At 39.0% G+C, this 21364-nt stretch overlaps 1 protein-coding gene across 1 annotated transcript; it reads right to left on the reverse strand.

Moving 5' to 3' along the window:
* Window positions 1-2732: 2732 nt before the first annotated feature.
* ptenb (phosphatase and tensin homolog B) lies at window positions 2733-20254 on the reverse strand. The gene is made up of 9 exons (XM_036573024.1): window positions 19419-20254; window positions 12029-12113; window positions 11237-11281; window positions 10766-10809; window positions 10440-10678; window positions 9673-9814; window positions 7269-7435; window positions 6822-7043; window positions 2733-5820 (listed from the first exon to the last, which is right to left on the reverse strand). Exons 1-9 carry the CDS (start codon window positions 19495-19497, stop codon window positions 5635-5637), a joined length of 1209 nt encoding a protein of 402 aa, XP_036428917.1. The 5' UTR covers window positions 19498-20254; the 3' UTR covers window positions 2733-5634.
* Window positions 20255-21364: the final 1110 nt, after the last annotated feature.

The following is a 21364-nucleotide window of genomic DNA, read 5'->3' on the forward strand; positions in this document are numbered from 1 at the left end:
CTGACCTAACCTGGCTTTAATGTAGAGGGAGCCGGTCGAATTTCTCACTCATCCAGTAGCGTTTTTGTTATGTGCCGCGCTGCCCTTCCGCACTTCGAAGATCCGCCTTTTGCGTTCCGTGAACATTACGTTATAAATTAAATATTTAGAAAATCGATTTTTGACATTTGTGAATCGATTCAGAATCGTTCACGTCCGTATCGCGATGCATCTAAGAATCGAGTTTTTCCCGCACCCTAGTGTCAAGAGGATGAAAGTAAGCAAACAAACAACAAAAAATGGCTCTTTGGATACGTGAAGCCGACTCCCTCTCAAGCCCACATCACAAACACTGGAACAGCTCTGAACTTCAAATCCACACCCACACTGTCTCCTGGGTAGCTTCCTCAATAATAAATTATAATGAGTTCAGATAAAGCACACCTGAACTAAGCACTAAGAACCACTGAGATCAGAGAAGTTCAATGAAAAACCATCCAAAAGCTGGAAAGCATGGAGTCAGTTCTGCAGTTCAGTCAGAGTAGAAACTACACAATGAAATCTAACGAATAGCTCAAGGAAAAACGTGTCTTGAGCTGCTTTTTAAAAGCCATAAAAGCAGGTGTCTGGTGAATATTTAAAGGAAGTGAGCTCCAGCCCTTGAGTGCATTCAAACAGCAGTCTGCTCATGCCACCTCACTTTTTCTTCCACTCTGCTCCTGTAGAGCATTCAGTGAGGTTGGACTGTATGAAATCTAGTCAGGTCTGGAACACAATCTATCATTAGATCCTGATGAGACTGAAAGGCAACTTCAAGCTTTCATCAGCTTCACATTATCTCCATTGTCTTCCACAAAGCCATATCGAACGGGTTAGTGTACTGCACTAAATGTTTTTTCTCAGGACCGAGCTGTCGAATACAGGCACGTAAACGCAGCCTCTGTGGCTCCGCGAGGCCCAGCGGAGATGCTGTTATTTACAGACAGCGGGGCAGAACGGTAAATCAGAGGTCATTAACATTAACACATCTGCAGGCCGGCTCTACAAGCACACTGAGGCTCCGCTCAGATGGGTTCTTCAAACCTCAGATTATTATAGATTTACAACATCTCTCTCAAGTGTATTTTTATGGGAAAAATGGTTGTAGCCAAAGAGCAGCTTATTTACAAGTTGATGTAAATATTTCTCAGTTGTGTATCGATAATGTAAATTGTGCACAAGAGGGGTTTTCAGAGATGTCAACAGAGAAAGAACTCAGGGTTACTTTCAGTGAAATTTTGGCATGAAATGCAAATATCACAAAGCACAGTTTCACACAATGCTCAACACCAAAAACCTACGTGTAAGCAATTTTAAGTTTTACAGCAAGTGGCAATTTTATAACAAATACACTATTTCCAAATGCATCCAGATCTTCTTCTAATTGGTGCATTAAGCCACTTTGAAGTGAATCCTTTACTGATGGCACAGCTTGTAGAATGTCCATAGAATGTGATGCTTTGAAGCAGCCACCCAAGCCTGCATCCAGTGGCTTTGAAGCAGTGGAACTATGTTCACTGTGATGGCACTTCATCCAGTATGTTTGGGACGGGATGGAGTAGCATTTGTGATCCAGAACTGAGGGGCGGAGAGACAGGAAGAAAAAAAAAACAAAAAAAAAAACAGCTGACCCCACCAAGCTTTTGTGGCCTCCAACATCTAGTGTAAAGCCTTTACAAAAGAGTGGAGGCTGACACTGCTGCAGCCAAAATAAAAAAACAAACAAAAAAGAAGAAAACAACATAACCTTGATTTCAGAATAAACATTGTAGGAGGAGGTGTCTGCAAACATTTAGCCATATAGTGTCCATGCCAGTGATGTCATTACGGGCAGAAAGAGTAAACTCGTTGTCACCGTAACCTTCAGCGTTTCACCAATAAAGCTAGACCAAAATGACAAGAATGAGACTTTATTGGATTTATGTGGAGCTTATAACACTAAGATAAAGGGCAGTTTACACATACAATTACAAACAAACATGTGATTTGTATGAGCATCATAACCTGTACATAACCTGTACAATATTTCATACATCGTTGGTTGTGTATTCTCAGTGCATAGCATTACACACAGAGCAACTGTTGCACATCACAAAATTATCTGAACAGGCGGAAATGGAATAAGGCTGCTTTTTTCCTTCCAAATGACTAAAAATATACGGAGTTTGCATTATGTCCAAAGTCAAACTGAATCCAAAGGAAAAGGTGGATGGGCAAAATGTAGAGAAAAAAAAAAAAAAAGAAAGCGCTGATGGGCCAAAACCCTGTGGGCCCTCTGCAGTGCATAAAGTCCAAGATGATTTTAGTGCACACTACCACCCCGTCCATCCACATGCATGACAAATGTTCTAAAACAGCTTTTAAAACAAGCACTTTTCTTTCTCTTTTCTTCTTTTTTTGTTTTTACAGTAAACAAGAGGCACTTTGTGGCAACCACAGGCATCATAGCATATTGCACAAAATCAGCTAAAAACTAGTGACATGAAACTTACACACTGGCACCTTTAGATTAGTTTTTTTTTTTTTTATTTTAAATCATTAAAGCTGAAACGTAAAATCTTTTTTTTTTTTGATGCTGCCTGTGAGCTCCACACAAGTTTTTAACCCGTGCCACATAAAGGACGCCTAAGCTTTCAGGAGGTGTCTATGCCCTCCATGTTCGCATTTCATGTGTTAAGGTACTGTGGCTAAATTGTCTAAAGAGGTTTGCCCTACAGATGTATTAGGGTTGGCCTGTGACCTGATGTAAGCTCATTAACAGTGACGCCCTTGAATGGATTCATACATTAAAAGTGTGGAACATCCAGACGTAGTACAGCATATTTTTGAGAAGGGGACTGAAGACCAGAAAACCTGCAGAGGGACTTAACCAGAATGTGCATGAATACTGTCATAAATATTTACTTTATTCTTTTTTCCATTTTGTGTTTCCTTAAAAAAAAAATTGCTTTCAGTCAAAAGTCCTACATGATTCTATGAGGGTTGCACACATATCAGGATAAAAGTATACCAAGTCACTTCATTCCACCTCTGTCCTCCTACATATTTCATTGCTTGCATGGCTTTTCTAGGAAGAAGTGGAGAGAGAAGAGGGAAGAGTGATAAAAATACTGTGGACTGCTGACTGAAACCCTGCAAAAACCTGTAACAGTGCAAAAGTCTAGTACAATATGTTGCTCTATTATAGTAGTTTTAAATAAGTACTATTAAGTCAGTGCTTGGGCAGAATGGTAGAATTCAAAGCAAGAGCAGAGTAAGCATTGTCAACTTCAAGTAAGGCAAAGATACCTCCCGTAGGGCCCGCCTCCTCTGAGGAAAACAATGGAGAAAAGGAGCAAAAAAACAAACAAACAAAAAGTACATTGAGCTTACTTTTGGCAGGTTTTCAGTGATGTGATAAAATGTAAACAAAACAAAACTAAACTTTAAAAGGATCCTTGATTATGAAGGGTGTCCTTTTTTCTTTCCTGGGTTGGCTAGTGTACGGTAGCATTACAGAAGGCAGCGTGTCCTCTTCAAACCTCGGGAACGAACATATTCTTTCTAGAGGAAGGCGAGAGATGTACAGCATGTGCAGTGAATCGGCAAGAAGAGTGAAGCCACGATGTCAACAGCAGAACAAAGGCAGCTTACTCTCTACCCTCTGAAGATTCTTGCCCAAGAGACTGAGAAAGGTTTTTTTTTTTTTCTTCTAATTTCTTCTTTTCTTGTCTGGCCCCATGATTCACCAGAAGCCAGGTGTATTTATATTAAAAAAAAAAAATTAGCATGCTGAAAAAGAAATTATACATATTTAAATATTCTCATATATAGGGCTTTAATAAGTCTGAAGCAAGCACAAGACGTTCTGTAAATTCTGTAGCTGCACTATCGTCATTCCAAAAGGAATGAAACCTGTTTATGAAGGTGGGGGGGGAATCTCAGCCACTCAGAGACACCGAAGTATAAGAGACAGCCAGATCGCACATCATACAGAAATAGTGGCTAAACAGATGCACGCACACACAAATACTCCATACAGGAGGTCTAGATTCTTGGCTCCGAAAGTTTTTCGTTGCGTACGTTTGTAGTTTGGCAGTTTGTAAGCACCACTGTTGAATAAACAAATGGTCCAGGTTTCATTAGACCACACAATAAGGCTACAAACAGATTTAGGAGCCAAAGATCTGAGGTCTGACAAAAATCAAGGTAAAAAAGAAAAGATATGGGCAAGGGGGAAGGGGTATACTGCATAATAGGGCATCAAAACTTGCATTTGAGGTTTCAGGGACACGCTGTTAAACCTTCTCTTCAAACAGATAACTCCCCACACGACACTAATAACGCCCTCGCTACACATACAGAAACACCCACATCTCTGCAAAAACACAAGCTAGCATTTGCGTATTTACCAACACATGATCTGACTGAGCTGCATAGCATTCCCATATGAGAAGAAACAAACAAAATCTCTCATATCCTTCAGCTTCGTAAACTTTGAACAGACCTCTCCTGTGTGCACACGACTGACATCATAAGCATAAAAAGTGAACAGTTACAAGCCCTAGATGAGCCTGTCCTTGACAATGATTTAAAAACGTCACCAGGTTTCACAGGGGGGAACTAATGTGTCATAAAATATAATGCCACTGACGGCCTCTCCAGCCATACCATCAATATCACACCCGGAGAAACAATGATAATGTGGAATGCCATTTGGAAAATCAGCTGCTAGTAAAAATTCTTAAATGAGACCAGGAACCCCTTAGGAAGTACAACCAAAAAGAATTGTAGTAATAAAATTGTATAACATTAACAACGTGGATACTAACTCCAATAGCATGCAACTAAAGCGTTAACCTTATTGCAATGCCAGATTCCCTGCTGTGGTATTAATTTTCATTACTTTAACTTATAAAAATGTTTGAAAAAAAATTCAGTCAATGGACAAGGTAAGAGGGAACAGACAGTTAAAATGACATGTCCTTACACCAAGACAAATGAGTAAAATAAAGCCATCTGATTAAATGAGTATTTTTGGAGGAGTAGGGTGGGCTAGCCTGCGACAGCACAAGAAGCATTTCACAGTAGGTAAGACAGGAGGCATGGAGCAGAAGAGGAGGGCACACACACGTGGAGGACTGACATTTGATTCAAGCACTGGCCTTGTTAGCAAGTGAGGCAGCACATTCTCTCAGAACATCTCCCCAAACCTGACCTTCCATCCCCTGACTGGACTTCCTTTCTGTGTGATGACACAAAAAAGGCATTCACAAGGAGCTGAGAATAGTCACTGAACCTTCGTCTTCCATCCCATCCACATGCGAGTGCACACACAGGTGTTAGTGTCAATGCATTGTAATTAAAAATGGGTTTAAAAAAAAAAAAAATTATCCCTAAAATGGAGGCATCATATATGACAAACGTCCCACTTTTGTACTAGTTTTCTGTTCTGAAAAAGGAAAAACGGGGAGCGTTGGGGAGAATAAGGAGTGGGGAAGGTGGGGGGTGGGGGAGGACAAGAAAAACAAAAAAATTACTTGCTTTCAGTTCATATTCAAGTTTTCTCCTTTTTACAACTCTGTTTTACATAGTTTTTTTCTTCTTCCCAGAGGGGGGAAAAAAAAAAAAAATATATCAGACTTTTGTTATCTGTGTGTGTTGATCATCATCAAGCTGTTCGTTTTCTGGGTCTGAGTCCGTTGTGTCCGAATATCGATAATGGTCCGGTTCATTGTCACTAACGTCCGGGGTTACAGATGTGGAAGTGCTGGCCTCTGAGTTGGATGTCTCCTCCACTGTCTTTGTGAAGTACAGCTTCACCTGTGAAAAACACCAAACCATTCTCAGAATTCAAAAAATTAAAGCAGGGGCCTTAAACTACTGGTGCATGGGCTGGATGTGGCTTCATATGGACCATCATAAATGTACAATTTATCTTTAAATCTGGCCTGCAAATAAATTTTTCCATTTTTCTGCAGCTAAATATTTACATCTGATGATTAGATTTATTTCACCCACTGGACACCGTGACTGGTTACCCAACATATTCTTTATAAAAATCAGCTTAGTCTGATGCTAAAAACAAAAACAAAGCATTACATGCAAGAGGAACCATTCAAATTTAAACCTGACTCAGCATGAACTCCACACACTGAGTGGACATGACTGTAATTTAGCTATAAATACACTTTTAATAAAAAGTTATTATTATTATAATTTTGGCTGATTCAATTTTGGAAAAAATAGTTAAATCTGTGTTCAGTGGATTTGTTTAGTAACTCCATTTCCTAATTCTAAATCACACAAAGGTCAATTTAACTATCACCCTAAATTAAAATAATACCACACGTTAATAAAAAGTAAGCTATAACTAAATTACAGGTATGTCTGCTAAGCATGCAGTGTTCTTGCTGCATCATGTTTACGTTTGAATGGGTCCTATTGCATGCTGCATATTGATTTTAGCATTAGACCAAGTTAATTATTTGATTTAACTGAACAAACATTTTTTAAACGTGTATGTATACAAAAACACTAGCAGCTGTAGTAGTGGTCTGTAATGACAGAGGAACTGATAATAAACACTGACTAATTTATACTGCATATAACCTCTACTCAATGTATGTTTTCTTGATTTATTACTATTATCATTAGGAATAGTGGTAGTTTGTGGTGAAAAAAAATTGCTAATGGACATTAGGATGTGCTTTAAAAAGTGCCTGTAATGTAGTTAAAATTCATATATACCACATACACATTAATACTCATAAATACTACATATTAAAAGTTGTGGGACCTTTTTTCATCCTTGAAGAACTCACCTTGAAGTTTGGGGAAAATAATCTGTTGGCTTTATCTTTGTTGGCTTTGTCCAGGTCATTCTTGGTTAAAATTAGGATCAGGTAATCCTTGTCATTTTCCCCCCTCTCTGTGCACTGGATTCCATCCAGGTCCTTCAGTAAACTCCCGTTTTCCACCTTCTCCGAGTTCTCCTCTGGTCCAGGGATGAAGAAGGTGTTCACCCAAAAGTGAAACATTTTGTCCTAATTAAAAGATACAACAACGGATGAAAATGCTGAGTCTACAGGAACATTAAGGGGAACATGGAAAAGAATAAAAGCTCTATTTTGAAGCTTTACAACATTATAAAATAAATGCAAAAACCTTAAGTATTCCCTGCTCTCTATGATACACAACTTCATAAGTACTGTTCACAACAAAGACAATTACTTTTGACAGAGGCTCTGACTGACTGAATTGATGCATACCTTCTTCATCATTTTGTTTTGTTTGTGGAAGAACTCTACTTTGATGTCCCCGCACACAGGCAGAGGCTGTGGAAACTCAAAGATCATGTACTTGTCCTCACGTCGCGTGTGCGCCGGGTTAGAGGTGTGGATTTTCACCTTCAGCTGGTACACCACAAACTGAGGATCTGCAAGGCAGAATGTTTTCAAACAGTTACTTTCTCACTTTCATCACAGAGCACCACACACACCCACTGAACAAAAAGTTCAACCATTTTTCATTTGCACAGATTACAAGAGGGACTAAAAGAAGCAAAACAGCACTGTGCTAGACATTCTGATAAAGAAGATTGCAGGGACATGCTAATGAACAGCTGACCAAAAACACACCTTCTACTGCCCAAAGGATTATTCCAACAAGATACACAGTCACACATGGGACATTAAATCTAAACAACAGCGGATTCTACACAGCACTACCTAATTATTGCAACTGAAAATTATGTTTATAAGAACATTTGGGAAAAGTTTTTTCACCCTAGTGCCAATTCTCTGTTCTGATCACACATGAAATCTACAAAGTCTTTGAAGAAGCAGTATTATAATTCCTCACCGTGTACATGAGCCTCATGTGGGCAAGTTTGAGGGACACGCACAACATTGAGGAAACATGCTATCTAATCAACCAATTTGACCACTTTAGGTGTGTACAGCTGCATAAAATGAACAAAAAAGAACATTAAATTGTTGATTGCAAATATTTATATGGCAATTAATCATCAGCTTAAATGTATGATTGTGATATGACTGATGTTCTGAGGAGATTAGATAAAAGATAATTCATGTCATGAGGAAGAGTAAAGTTAAAGGAATTTAAGTGTAAAACTTAAGTGAAAATAAGAGCTTGAAAAATTATTCAAATATGTAGAGAAAATGGGACTCTTAACAGTGCAAGACCTGGTAGACCAGCAAAACTGTCACCATCAGATGAACAGTACTTAAAGCTTTCATGTTTGAGATTTTTCTGTCCATCCTTTCACTGTGAGATGACAACTTAATGCTATGACACTGATAGGATGTGTAGATGTCAAGAAAGTATTACTAAAGAAAATAGACAAAAACAAAAAAAGGAAGAAAATATGCATTAGAACACAAAGTTGACACCCAAGATGTGGAGCAAGGTTTTATGAACAGATGAGTCTAAATTTGTAAAGGAAATTACTTGAAGAGAAGCAGAAATTGCAACCAACGTCTAAGACTGAACTTTGGAGGTGTTAAAAAAACCCTGCAGATTTCTTTAAAAAAACTGAAAGCAAGTCTTATACATTTCATGAAAACAGACCTCATGAAACTACAAAATATCATATTTTGCAGTTGACTGGTGTAGGATAATTACTGCAGTTTTCTAACATTCATTAAAACAAATAGTCCAGAAATAAACAAATGAACACTATTTTGAAACTGGTTCAGTGGAAAGACTACACTAACTAAAAAGTAAGAGTGTAAGTTACTATAAGAGTGACAAAGCCAAGTTATAATTAAAAAAATAAATAAATAAAAAATATTAGGGTGGGCAGATTCCACCCAGACTAAAGCAGTACTGGCAACCAGTAGACAGGTGGATGGGTGCGCGCGCGCGCACACACACACACACACACGCGCACACACACACACACACACCTTGGTTTATACTGTAGAGGCTACCTGCACAAACTGTGGCAAAAACATGCATGATTGGCACTAAATTGAGAAATTGACAAGGGCCAGAGAAACAGTAACAGAAATCAGGGTCCCTATATTAGTGTATGATAAACCAGTAACACAGTGCATCTGCAAAACATGAGCTTGGAGAGGTGGGTGAAGTGGCAAAAACACAATGTCACTTAAAATATCTTCATAAAACACAACAAACAGACTTTGATACTTAATTTTCTGTGGTTTGCTGACAAGTTGGAACAATGTACCAGCAAAACAGAAGTGCCAAAAGACAGCAACTGTTACATTTATTGCACAATATTTTGTTATCCACCATACTTCAGAAAATTAGGAAAAACAGATGGTATAATGAGTTAATAGCCAATCACCTTCTAGTTGCCATCTTCTTAATGTGAGAGTGTGATGCTACTGGTTGTTCAGGCTCTCTACAACCGGTCTAAATATCTATGGCTTTATGAAGCATAAAACTGGCCGGTGTTCTAGAAGCAATAACGATACTAGAGAGTGTGGAGGATAATGTATTGTGACTTAATTTATCATTAGGATGATGACATATCTTCATGTTGTCCACCCCAAGAGACAAGATAAGAACTCAAAGCAGCCAAAACGTTTACAGTTATCTGGAACCAGTTCAACAGAGAGAGAGAGAGAGAGAGAGAGAAGAGAGAGAGAGAGAGAGAGAGAGAGAGAGAGAGAGAGAGATACATACTGCAGGTCCCTCCACTGAACATGGGCACTGTCTCAAACACCATCTTGTGAAAGAGCAGCGCCACTGGTTTGTAGTCTAGCTGGTTCTTCAGAAGGTAGCTGTAGTAGTAGACGTATCGCCTTTGACTGGGTATTGTCACTCCCTGCAAAATGAATAAATAAATAAATGAATGAATGAATAAAACATGACTAAACATCAGTCAGCTTCATGATACACACTTTAACCAACCACATCTGAAGTTCTAGTGCTTGACTGTCGCAGACTTTATATCAGTATAGCAGGTGACCCTCCTTGAGCTTTCTGATAGTATTATAACAAAAGGGTGTCAATCTCTGACCTCACAACAATTCCATTATTTGGGAAATGATTCAATTGACTGAAACCTCAAATTTCACCACAATCTGACTGCATTACTTTTGAACTATTCGGAAACATTTCTAAAAACATAGTGAACGCACAAATGTGACTACAGGAACTATTTATACAGTAGTGGAATGTAAACAAAAAACAACAAATAGTATGAGAATTTTTATTCTGGTCAACCAAATTTCTGCTAATTTTAATGAATTTCATCAAAATGAATTCAATTTTTTTTTACATCTATGCTTCATTTCGATGCATTATATTGCACTCCCCTACATAACATCTGAATTAATTCAATATCTCAGCACTCCGATCAAGTGTAAACACCTTGTACTGAGAAAATGCAACCCAACATCTACTTTCCACCCTGGATAAACAAACAAAAATTACAACATGGACATTACCTTCTTATCTCTGGTCCTGACTTCCCCATAGAAGTCTAGAGCCTCTTGTGCTTTTCCAAACTTCCCTCGGTGTAACAAGTACGCACAGATCATGACACCTGTCCGGCCCTTTCCAGCTTTACAATGAATCGCAGCCACATGATTGTCATTTTCACTGAGCCACTTATCCAAGTCTTCACAGAAAGGTTTGATAAGCTCCAGCTGGGGAGGATTATGATCTTCAAATGGGTATTGTGCAACTGCAGGTGATAAGAAAAAGTTTAGTTACTGGATAGATGTTAATTCTATTTCACAAAAAATACTTTGTAAGTATTTGTAAGTTTTACCTCTGCAATTAAATTTGGTAGCATCATAATGTCTCTCTGCACATCTGCAAACGAAAAACACAGGCTGTATCAGAACAGACAGAACCCGAGCAGTAAAATATTCAGCGTTTATAAAGGAGACAGATAACTGCAAAATCAAACAACAGTTTACTTAATGCTGCTTAATGTTGTGATTTTAGACAGTGTACTTTGTTGCATAGCAGACCTTTTCTGTGCTTAAATGTGTAATTTGCTCTAAAAGATAATGAATGTTTACAAACAGACAGTTTGTGGTGGAGGTCACCCCAGGATTTTAGACAGGAAGAAAAATTGCCATTTTAAGCAAATATCTCATTTAACCCTGTTCTAAAGCATTATATTTTATGACTGAAAGCAAATGCAAATTATATTTTTATTAGGCAGCTTTACCAGCACAGCCTCCCCACAATGGTTCAAAAATAGTGGAAGTCATAGGACTTAATATATACTTACAGATTATATATCTTGTAATGATTTTTATGCTTTGAATCCAGAAACCTAAAGAGAGAACAACAATTACTTTTCCAGAAACATGCAATGTTGATTTTGGTCATGTCGTATCTGTCTCTATGCCCCACTAATCGTACCCAAAACCACTGCCTGATATCAGCATAGCCATCGGCACTCAGCAGACCATTACAACACTCGTAGTACTCTGACAAAAAAACAAACCATTTCAGGGCATTTTGGTCAAATGCCTGGGAGTTCATGTCATTCATACACAAAGGCAACCTGAAGTGCAGAAGAAAAAAAAAAAAATCTACAGTATAGTATTTTCTCTACACATCTAATATGGCAAATTTGCTTTTTTCAGGGGTAATCTTTATTATTTATCATTATCTCATATGTATATATCCTCAGCACATGTGTCAGCATATTTGGTCAGATCCAGTTTCAGAGAATTTGCAGCCCGACAGATGCCGCTATGCCACTGACAAAATTCCATTGAGATGGTGGTACAGTGAATTAATAAATGTGTAATAATACTCTATTTCTGCATGTAGAACGTTTTTTAAATGAATCTGACCTACTGCCTTTCTTCATCCTATTCAGATGGAAGGAAACTGATCAAAGCCAATGAGATTCAAAGCCAGATGCGGGCTTAAAGCAGCTGATATGGCAGTATCTCTTCTGCATCACAAGATCTAACATCTTTTATTTTTTTTGTGTGTTACAACAAAGGCTACTCAAAGTTCAGCACTGGATGAGCCTCTCTTTCCAAGAGTGTTACCAAAGAACACTCACCGTACAACGTCGTCTATGTTGTTTCTGTAGACCCCCTCAAGTCTTTCAGCAGGAAAGCCCATAGCAATTATGTTGGGATAAATATCTGTACTGTAGAATTAAGGAAACCAAGTGATGTCGTTTTTGGACAACTGACAATTGCAAGGCCAAGAAAAACAGCCATTCGATTTGGTAGTATAACATTTGAAGCCTGGTGGATCCTTTCTAGAAAAAAAATAAATTAAAAAAACAGTCTTAAGACCGACTTTTAGGCATAAGGAAAGCCACACAAAACACACAAAAAAGTCTATATAACATGAGCTTCTGCTACTCTAATGCAGCACTGGATACCGTAATGTAACTGCATGTTTTAGTATGGTGGCTACTTTCTAGAACCAAGAAAAACAGGTTATTGATGTGCTTTAACTCCAGGATTGAAAAAGGGCGGACCAAGGATGTATCATGTAAGAAAAAAGAACACTAACGACCATAGACAAAAAGAAGCCTAACTTAATATATATTATTAAAACTAACATCTGATGATTTATTTATTGTAATCCAAAACATTTAGGTGAGTGCTAATATGTCTGACGATACACTGTACACCATCTGTAACTCTCTACAAATAAATATTTCTCTAACGCTAATCCAACTAGATCTAGTCCAAATCTTATAAATGTTTATCATAAATATATGCTCATACATAGTATCACCATAAACCCACAATTCCCATCAGTGCATCCCTATAATGTGGCATGTGATTTTGTTAATGTAACTGTCCATTTTCAACCTGGTGGCTACTTTCTAGACCTGAAACACGAACATTAAACCTTTTATACTCCTTAGAACTGAAAATGAATTAGCCAAAGGTTATGTTATAGAATAGAACATAGAAAACTTTCAAAACATCAAGAATGTTATGAGTTACTAGCTCTGTAGAAATTATCAAGAGGTGAGCCAAGGGTTTTGTCACAAAATGGGATGCGGACTTTCAGGCACAACAGAAGCAAAAAACACATAATTCAAGCTAGTAAACTCAGTTGCTCAGCTAATGTGGCACTTGATTTTGTAATGCAACTGCACATTTTCAAGCTGGTGGCTTCATTCTAAAAAAGAAAAAAAAAAAAATCTCAAGAATGCCATGTTATTAATGTAATATACTTACCGAACTGAAAAAGGATGAGCCAAGGATTGTGTTACAGAACAGGACACAAACATTTAGGCACAAAGGAAGCCAGACACACACAAAAGTCAAAATAATTCAAGCTAGAAGCTCAGTTGCTCATCTAATGTGGCATTCTACTTTGGCTGTGCAGTGAGAGGCCGGACACCAGGCTCCTGGGTAATATAGAACAGATGGGCCTCGCAGTAAGAGACCAATGCGCAGACCTCTAACCCAGAAGGCCACACAGGGGCACTAAATAAATCACACTGAGCCTCGGTCCAGCCTGGAATCGCTTTCCTTCCTCACCTTTCCATAACAAGCGCCATGAGAGCTCATCAGTCCTCTCCACCTGACATTCACACATAGAGCAGCAGAGCAGCACACATATACAGTGTGGACCAGAGCGCCGCTTCTTATCACAGATGCAGCTTAATCTAGGACTAAACTCAAAAGAGAAACACATTCACAAAGCAGTAACTGCATACCTGCACTTCAGTCTAACTATCAATAGCTACACGTACCTACCATTTGGGAAGAGACATGTTTCTAATATTGGGGGTGGCACAACATATTCTTTACTCATTATCGTAATAAAAGGCATTATATCAGCAATACTGATGCTAGAGAAGGCTAAAATATGCAAATAAGCTTTCCAACCAATGACTAAATCTCAAACCTTCCTGTGGCCTGTATTGCAAGGTGTGCTGCAATCGCAAGGTCCTGCAGCCCTATTTTAAATGTAAGACAGTTCTCTTTTTGTGAATCATACAAGACACAGAGGCACAATGAATCTGGGTTGTTAATAAATTCATTGTGAATTCTATTTATTTTAGGACTAGGTTTCCTCAAAAGAAGCTGATTTTCCCTGGATTTCAGCCACAAACTAAAATATTTAAAAATGTATATATAATTGGCTTTTTTGCCAGCAAACACTGTTAGCTTTGCGCCACTGCTGAGAACTATTAAAAAAAAATCTTTATTTTATCCCATAGAAGAACTTTCTTTCATGACAAAATACAGAACAAAGCACAAATGAGAAAGGCGGTATTTATCGTCACTATAAACAAACATTAACTAAGGCAAATATGTTTAATTTCTAAACATTTAGACTGTTGAAATTATTAATCTCTTCATGACTAACCGCAATCAGGTCTACAACAGTCTAGGTGCTTTATATCATACCATTATACCTCTGTGTGGCTGGTGACAAACATATCAATGTCCACTAATAAAGCTTACTGAGCTTTGATATCTCAGTAGAAGGAAGAATGAACAATTTTTAAAAATCAGTCACATTATGAACAAAGTGCTCCGCTCATGAACATTCCAGAAAAGTGTCTGACCCAATTTACTCTCAAGATTTTTTAAATCATATCTTCTCTCTACAGATCACCTGGCATACTTAAATAACCCTGAGTCTCCTTTATATTACCAATATAACATTTACACAACACGTGTATAATTGCCTATAAATAGTTTTACAAAATGATGGAGCAAATCATCTACCAAGCTGAGGACCAAGATCTAATTTCTCCATATCTGCCATTTCTATTTCCTGATATTGCTAAATTTGCACACATTCTACACTGATGTGCTTAGTCAACACGAGGATGCACTCAATAGCAAATGTTTATTTCCCCACTACAATTCTCTAAGAAGAAATCTACTTACAGAACATAAAACAAAGGAAAAGTACACAGAATGTACATCACTGATACCAACTCCAAGCCATCAAAATGCATCAATGCTAACATAACTCAGGCTTCAGGTACTGTCTATTACCCTTTACTGCACAGAAAGCAGCTAATGAAGTAACGTGAGGCAGAGACACCAAGATAACACTGGAAAAACCCCAGCGAAGTACATCTGTACTGTGCATCACAAAACAGTGCCATATATCATATTACTCTACTGACACTATGTCAGAATGTGTAAGTGTGTTATGAGCTTTTCTTTCATATTTTATTTTTATTCAACAATGAACAGCCTAAGACTTCACTCACAAAAGATGAAGACTCCTTATAAATAACTACTGTGGGAATACTGTGTCATGACAGCCTGTTTCAGGCTATGAACTCTGACTGCACTGCTAAACACAGAAGTTCAATCCTCTCATCCAATCTACTTCTGAATTTAGATGCACATGACAGCCTGCAGTGGACTCTTCTGTCCTTAAAAAGAAAGCAATGTCCCTCTGACTCACATTTTTAACACCACAACAGACTTGTGCTTAAAATTGCTCTTGGCCAAAATGACATGTTTCTGTAACTGTCAGAAATACCAGAACAAGCAAAAACTGTGAAAAGTTGATCTAAAAAGTATCTCTGTTTCCCCTAAAGAGATTCACTGAAGCAAATCCTCTGAAACCCTTTACTTTAGCCAACTTATGTTGCAACATGTTGGGTTTAACCCCCAGAAGTCAACATTTATTACTTCCATTATGCTGTATTATTCAATTTCATTTTGTCATTACACTGTAAATTATGCAATAAATTACATTTACAATCAATCTAGACTATGTATTGGCAGATTGAGTCTGCAATTCTTACTTTCCCCCCAAAATGGCAAACATGGGGGGAAAAAAAAAAAGTGAAGGATGACCTCTTGCAACAAAATACGACTACATACATGAACCTTATATCAAATGCAAATTGTAAAATACCCCCTCTTCTACCCACAAACAAAAATAAGGTATTAGTTGAAAGTTTTGAAGTCACACCTCAGACAGAATTCCTCTGCTTCTTTCGAGTGAGAAATAATTAATTTCAAATTACATCATGCTTTTGTTATCGTCGACAATAACAACAAGACTTACATGCGGTTAAGATTTTCTCATTCATTAAGCAACACTGCTTCACTGCATAACTCAAGCACTCAGAAAAAGTGTGAGCGCAAACCACTCCTGGTGTTCTAGCATCTACTCAGGTGACATCCTCATCACAGGCCACGCAGTGTTGCCCTTCGGAAGCTTTTTTCCCCATTTTGTCTGCTCTAGTGCTGAACACATTCTGAACAATCACATTAATGAATCAGTTTTTATGAGCTATAATTTTTAGCAAGTTACTATCTGTAGCTAAATACGAACCAAACAGTGAATCTATTCGGACAGGCCTTGAACGGCAGTTAGTACTGCAACAAAAAAAATGATAAATGGTGTGGATTAGTCATAACTAATTTATAGTTATTATAAACTATGTAGCCAAAAAATAAACTGTACTCAATTATACTATAATTATATGATATGTTTTATCCAACAATTCTTTCTGCTGAAGGCAGATTTTCAAATACTAAATAAAAACAGGAGAACCTCTGCATTAAGAAGTGCAATTACTTCATTAGCAATACTATCTTCAGATATAGCTGTGAGCAGCGTTACTCATCCTATCAGCAGCAAATAGTTCACAGAAACTACACTGGCAAACCTCATCGTCTTACTGAATGTTCTGACAAATCACAGGTGCTCTTCCAGCCACACAATGCATGCATGTTTTCACAGACTGTGCAGTGTCTGCACCCAGACATGTTCTTTGCCTGGCAGTTAAAGGATTAGTCTAACCAAACGCACGAATAATGAACAAATGCTAATAACCACTATGCAAATGGTTCATGCTAAATGGTGGCTAATAGCTTGGTCAATAATCACTAGGTATGCACAATGGTAGCAGAATCATCAAGGTATCGACAGATATTTGCTGTAATATTGGCATTGAATAGATATGTAGATTATACTAATATTTGCTGACATGTTTACAGCTGGCTAGTATGGGCTACTATGTCTGCAGTGTATTTTTTTTCCTGCATTTGTAAACCCATACAAATGAGTGTTACATTTTGCTGTGATGCTAATCTGGGTATGTTTCAATTTGTGCATCTTATAAATGTTTATGCATTGGTGTCAGCAGACACATTCATGAAAAGTACTGGATATTGGCATCGGTCCACAATTCCCATGTTAGTGCAACTCTAATAATCACAGTTGGACTATGGCTTTTATGTGGGGGTTTTTGGTGAAAGGAGTCATATAGCCTTCAGTCCTTAGACCAAAGTTCTTAAAACAGAACAGCATTTAATTCCAATTTTAAAAAAATTCTACTTTTTTCTGAGAATGTAAAATTTACATGTGACTGAAATCAGCAGGGTAGTTAACTGCATGCCTGCCAGAATACACATGACCTCAAACAAGGAAACAGTTTCATGCGACACCAGCATGAAGCGCAGTGCAAATGAATGCAAATTAAAAAAGGATGACGGGTCAATGCACATATGCACTTCAAAAAGAAAATGGATTATTCCTAAACAGTAACACTATAGCCTTTCGTTTCAGTAACGCCATGTGGTCCACTATAGCCTATAGCTTCAATAACACCATCTGGCCTACGTCTGTGTGATCAGATACGTTTACTTATATAAAAAAGTAACAGTTAGTATATTTCACTAATTATTTCTAGCTGTGATTTTGAAACTTTGGTAAGCTTCAAGAACTCTGGATCTGAATCAAACGTGCAGCATAACATATGCTCTCAACAATATCTCTCATTTCAGGTAGTAACTCAACCAGCTAACGACAGGTTGTAAGTCTTAAGATCCTCAGTATCTACTGATTAAGGTGGTGGAATAAACTACGACATCTATAAAATGAAATAAGGGAACCTCCATTTCAGCAAGGAGATTTCTTATTGTTGACTAAAGTCGAATTTCACAAATCATGAGCGAACAGCTCACACTGCAATAAAAGGAACTGATTGCATGATGAGCTGAGACCTTATGCAGGATACACAGATACAGTGGAGCCATTCAGCAGGCCGGTGGGCAGGGACAAACGCATGCCAATAGGGTTCATTAATTCACTGGCTACTGCAAGATTTGGTTTCAAAATGTAACTGGTCTCAACTCAACTTCACAAAAATGCAGGAGACTGCTTGACAGGAACACCTTGTGCTCCATTGTACTCCAAACCCAACATGACATTTACATGAACATGGAAAGAGACCTGCAACTCTTCAGTGACTTTCATTTGTCCCAAATGTTTATTCCCTTTCTGCAGCCACGGCGTGTCGGGCATTTCTCTTTCATCCGGTTACTGGGACACTAGACCAAAAAAAATAAATACATAAATAAATTAATTAAAATAAAATGCTAAAGGCGGTAAGGGACAAATTCGCTAAAATATTCCATCTAAGAGTAAGCATACCGACTTCATAAAAAACACCCTTCCTGCAGAAATCTGACAGGCAAATCATGGAGCTATGCCTTGTTTCTCCTCCAAACATTCTCCCTGAGGTCTCCAAAGTCAACCAAACCTCACCACAACCACAACTTCCAACATCTTCACCTCAGACAGTCATTATCAGACGTAACAAGTCTATTCAAGTGTACATTCTCAGCAGAGTACTAAAAATGAAAATGCACCACTACGTCTCCAGAAAACAGAGAGAAGCGGATCTGTTCAGTGCGCATTTTATATGCAGGTACTGCAGTTTTACATTCTTGATCATTTAAAACGATCATTTAACAACAGCCATGTTCTGCAAGCAGCTGATGCAATGCTCCTTTGTGTAGCTCTGATTGTGAATTTAATCTTGCATTATGTAGGCCACTGGATCCTCTGAGCGTCGCATAACATGAATCTTTTGTTTCAAACCAAAAGCAAGCCTACCAGCTCTTGTCATGTTCTGCACTATTTTGACATTAAAACAGCTCATGTCGATGATCACACTTAACAGCAAATCGACTGGGCAAACAATGACAGGATATGTAGCAGCTACCTTGCAACCTTCCAGCAGAAAGCTCCCTGACGCTGCTGACACTGGAGTCCTGCTGAGACCAGGACTGGTGTAGCCAGCATTAGCCTGCAAGCTGGCACTGAATAAAATCGCTTAGTGTGAATTAAAGAAAAAAAAAAAAAAGACCTACATGTGCAATCTTAAATTTTCCACCAAGTTCGCTAAACGGACAATGACACTGCAGGCTTTAATTTGCAAAAAGCAAGACATCTAAACGTGATGGCAAACCACTAGGTACTAAATCTTGGCTCTGGATGACAGGTTGACAATGTCAATGTCAATACTTCCAGCTCAGGGTGAACACATGTAGGTTAATTAGCTAGCCTCCTCTACTACTGATGCAGGACTGGGCTAACTGGTCATTCTGGACTGGGGACAAGAAGCAAGCTGGGCAGATCACCTCATCCGCAGCGTAACCTACAAACAGTGAGACCACAAAAGAGCAAAAGAAAGAGGAGGATACAGGTTAAGTCCAAGTCGAACCCATCTTCCTGGTATCTCCTTTTGTTTCGGCTGACCATCTTCTGTATGATCGTAGCCATAGCTGTGAAAGGAGTCTTTATGGTTTTCAGGGTAAGCGAGAGTATCGTTGCCTCCGGGCGCAAAGCCGCCGTCGCCGTCGCCTCGTCAGTAACGTTATTCACTCTCCTCGGCTTTCTGGCAGTCCTCTGGACGAGCCTGGCCAGCTCTTTACCTGCTAGCTAGCGGCCGTGAGCCGTCTGCCGCTCGCTTGTAAAGGAGAAGGCCACAGCAGGCCCGGCTCCGGCTCCCCAAAGCCCACCGAGAGGCCACAAACCCTCCAGGCGGACAGACAGACGGTCCTCCTCCGCGTCTCGGTATCTCTAAAGCTCGCCAAGTCTCTGGGTCCGCCGCAGTCGCCGTGATTGGTGCCGAAAAAGGCGGAGAGGGTCCTCTCCGACGTCTCCAACCCAGAATATACTAGCAGTGACAGACACACACTCTCTCACTCACTCACACACATTCACTCTCACACACACTCGCTCTCTCTCCGTCTGCGAAGCTCTAACGAACTGCTAGCCGGAGAGCTAGCGAGCTAGCGCATATGAACATCTCTCTAAAAAGAAGATAAAATTAAAAGGTAGCGAAGTTCAAACATCCACGTCGTCAATATTCCAAAGCATGAGGAGAAACCTGACAGCCTCCACCATAATATTTAAAACACAGAAAAGGCCTGGTCAGCCGAATTACAGGAGACAGTTGTGCTCAAGGCTCGGCTCCGCTCTCTCCTTTAACTCTCCACCGATAAACTCTCCTGCTCAACTTCCATCATGGCTTCCAATAAAACGTTCAGCCAGAAATAGCGCTCCGCAACAATAAGTAGTTCCCCAGCTGCAACGCTTTTTATACACATAACGTTACTGTGAACAAAATTATGATTGCTTTCAATATACTGTAAGACTTATAGAAAATCAGTTAAACCCTGACTGTTGCTGCGTTTGTAGTGTTTTAAGTATACATATTGAACCCCAGCCGGTGGCGGAGGAACACACACTCTCTCTCTCTCTCTCTCTCTCACACACACACACACACACACACACGTAGGACACATGCGAACTCATTTTTGTTCCAGAGTCACGTGTCTTCTGAAATGAGGGAAGTGTCCAATATTTTACAGCAGATTACTTTTAAAACGTTGGGGGTTTGTGTTGTTTTTATGAGGCATTTAGCATTTCAGTACGCCACTGCATCTCTTCTACAGTGCAATAAGTCTGAGTTAAAAATCTAAGATACGCCAGCACGAGTGCTTTCTGTGGGAAAATGTAACAGAAATCTCAGAAAGTCTGTAGTAACCCCCTTCGCTCGACAATCCTGCAACAGAGGGCAGGAAATTACTGAAATGCTTACGCAAGCAGAAAAGTAAGGCCGAGCACAAGCTGCTATGGGGGGGTCTCCAAAAGAACCGAAGACCCAGTGTGATAGTCTGTATGGGGGTCGTTTTCATTATGAACCGTCAGGTGGGATTTGTGAACGTACGCACACTCAGCTCTCTTTCATGGGCGTTAAACGTTAATTTTGGTCCACGGGGCGGGACAGAGGTATCGTGAACCAGCCTTTTAAAATGACAAATCTTTATTCTTTAGCGCCATCTGTCAGAATAATGTGATACTCTCTGAAACGGCGAGCTGGAGATTAGTGGTCGAATTACATGTACGCTTGACTTCTGCCTCACAGATATAATAGCTGTAAGCACAGTCGAACTGAAATGCCTCCATTTTACGTTTCAATCATCAAATTACGTAAAGTAAAAAAAAAAAAAGTGAATTAAAATCCGATTTCCCTGACGTTAAGTCATTCCACTGTTCTAATATCCTGTTTGTGTGCTATAAGCACTTTAAAACTGTACTTAAAAATATACAGTACCTGAAAACGTGTGACCCTGGTAAAAAC

The sequence above is a fragment of the Colossoma macropomum genome, unplaced genomic scaffold (assembly GCF_904425465.1).
Source record: "Colossoma macropomum unplaced genomic scaffold, Colossoma_macropomum, whole genome shotgun sequence".
Lineage (NCBI taxonomy): Eukaryota > Metazoa > Chordata > Actinopteri > Characiformes > Serrasalmidae > Colossoma > Colossoma macropomum.

Bases quoted from the DNA above. Each gene is read 5' to 3' on its own strand.
- ptenb (XM_036573024.1), bottom strand. From the start codon at position 19,497: ATGGCTACGATCATACAGAAGATGGTCAGCCGAAACAAAAGGAGATAC. The intron at 12,114-19,418 runs GTATCCTCCTCT...TCTACAGTACAG, and splicing joins GTTCGACTTGGACTTAACCT to ATATTTATCCCAACATAATT. The intron at 10,679-10,765 runs GTAAAACTTACA...TATCACCTGCAG, and splicing joins TACCAAATTTAATTGCAGAG to TTGCACAATACCCATTTGAA.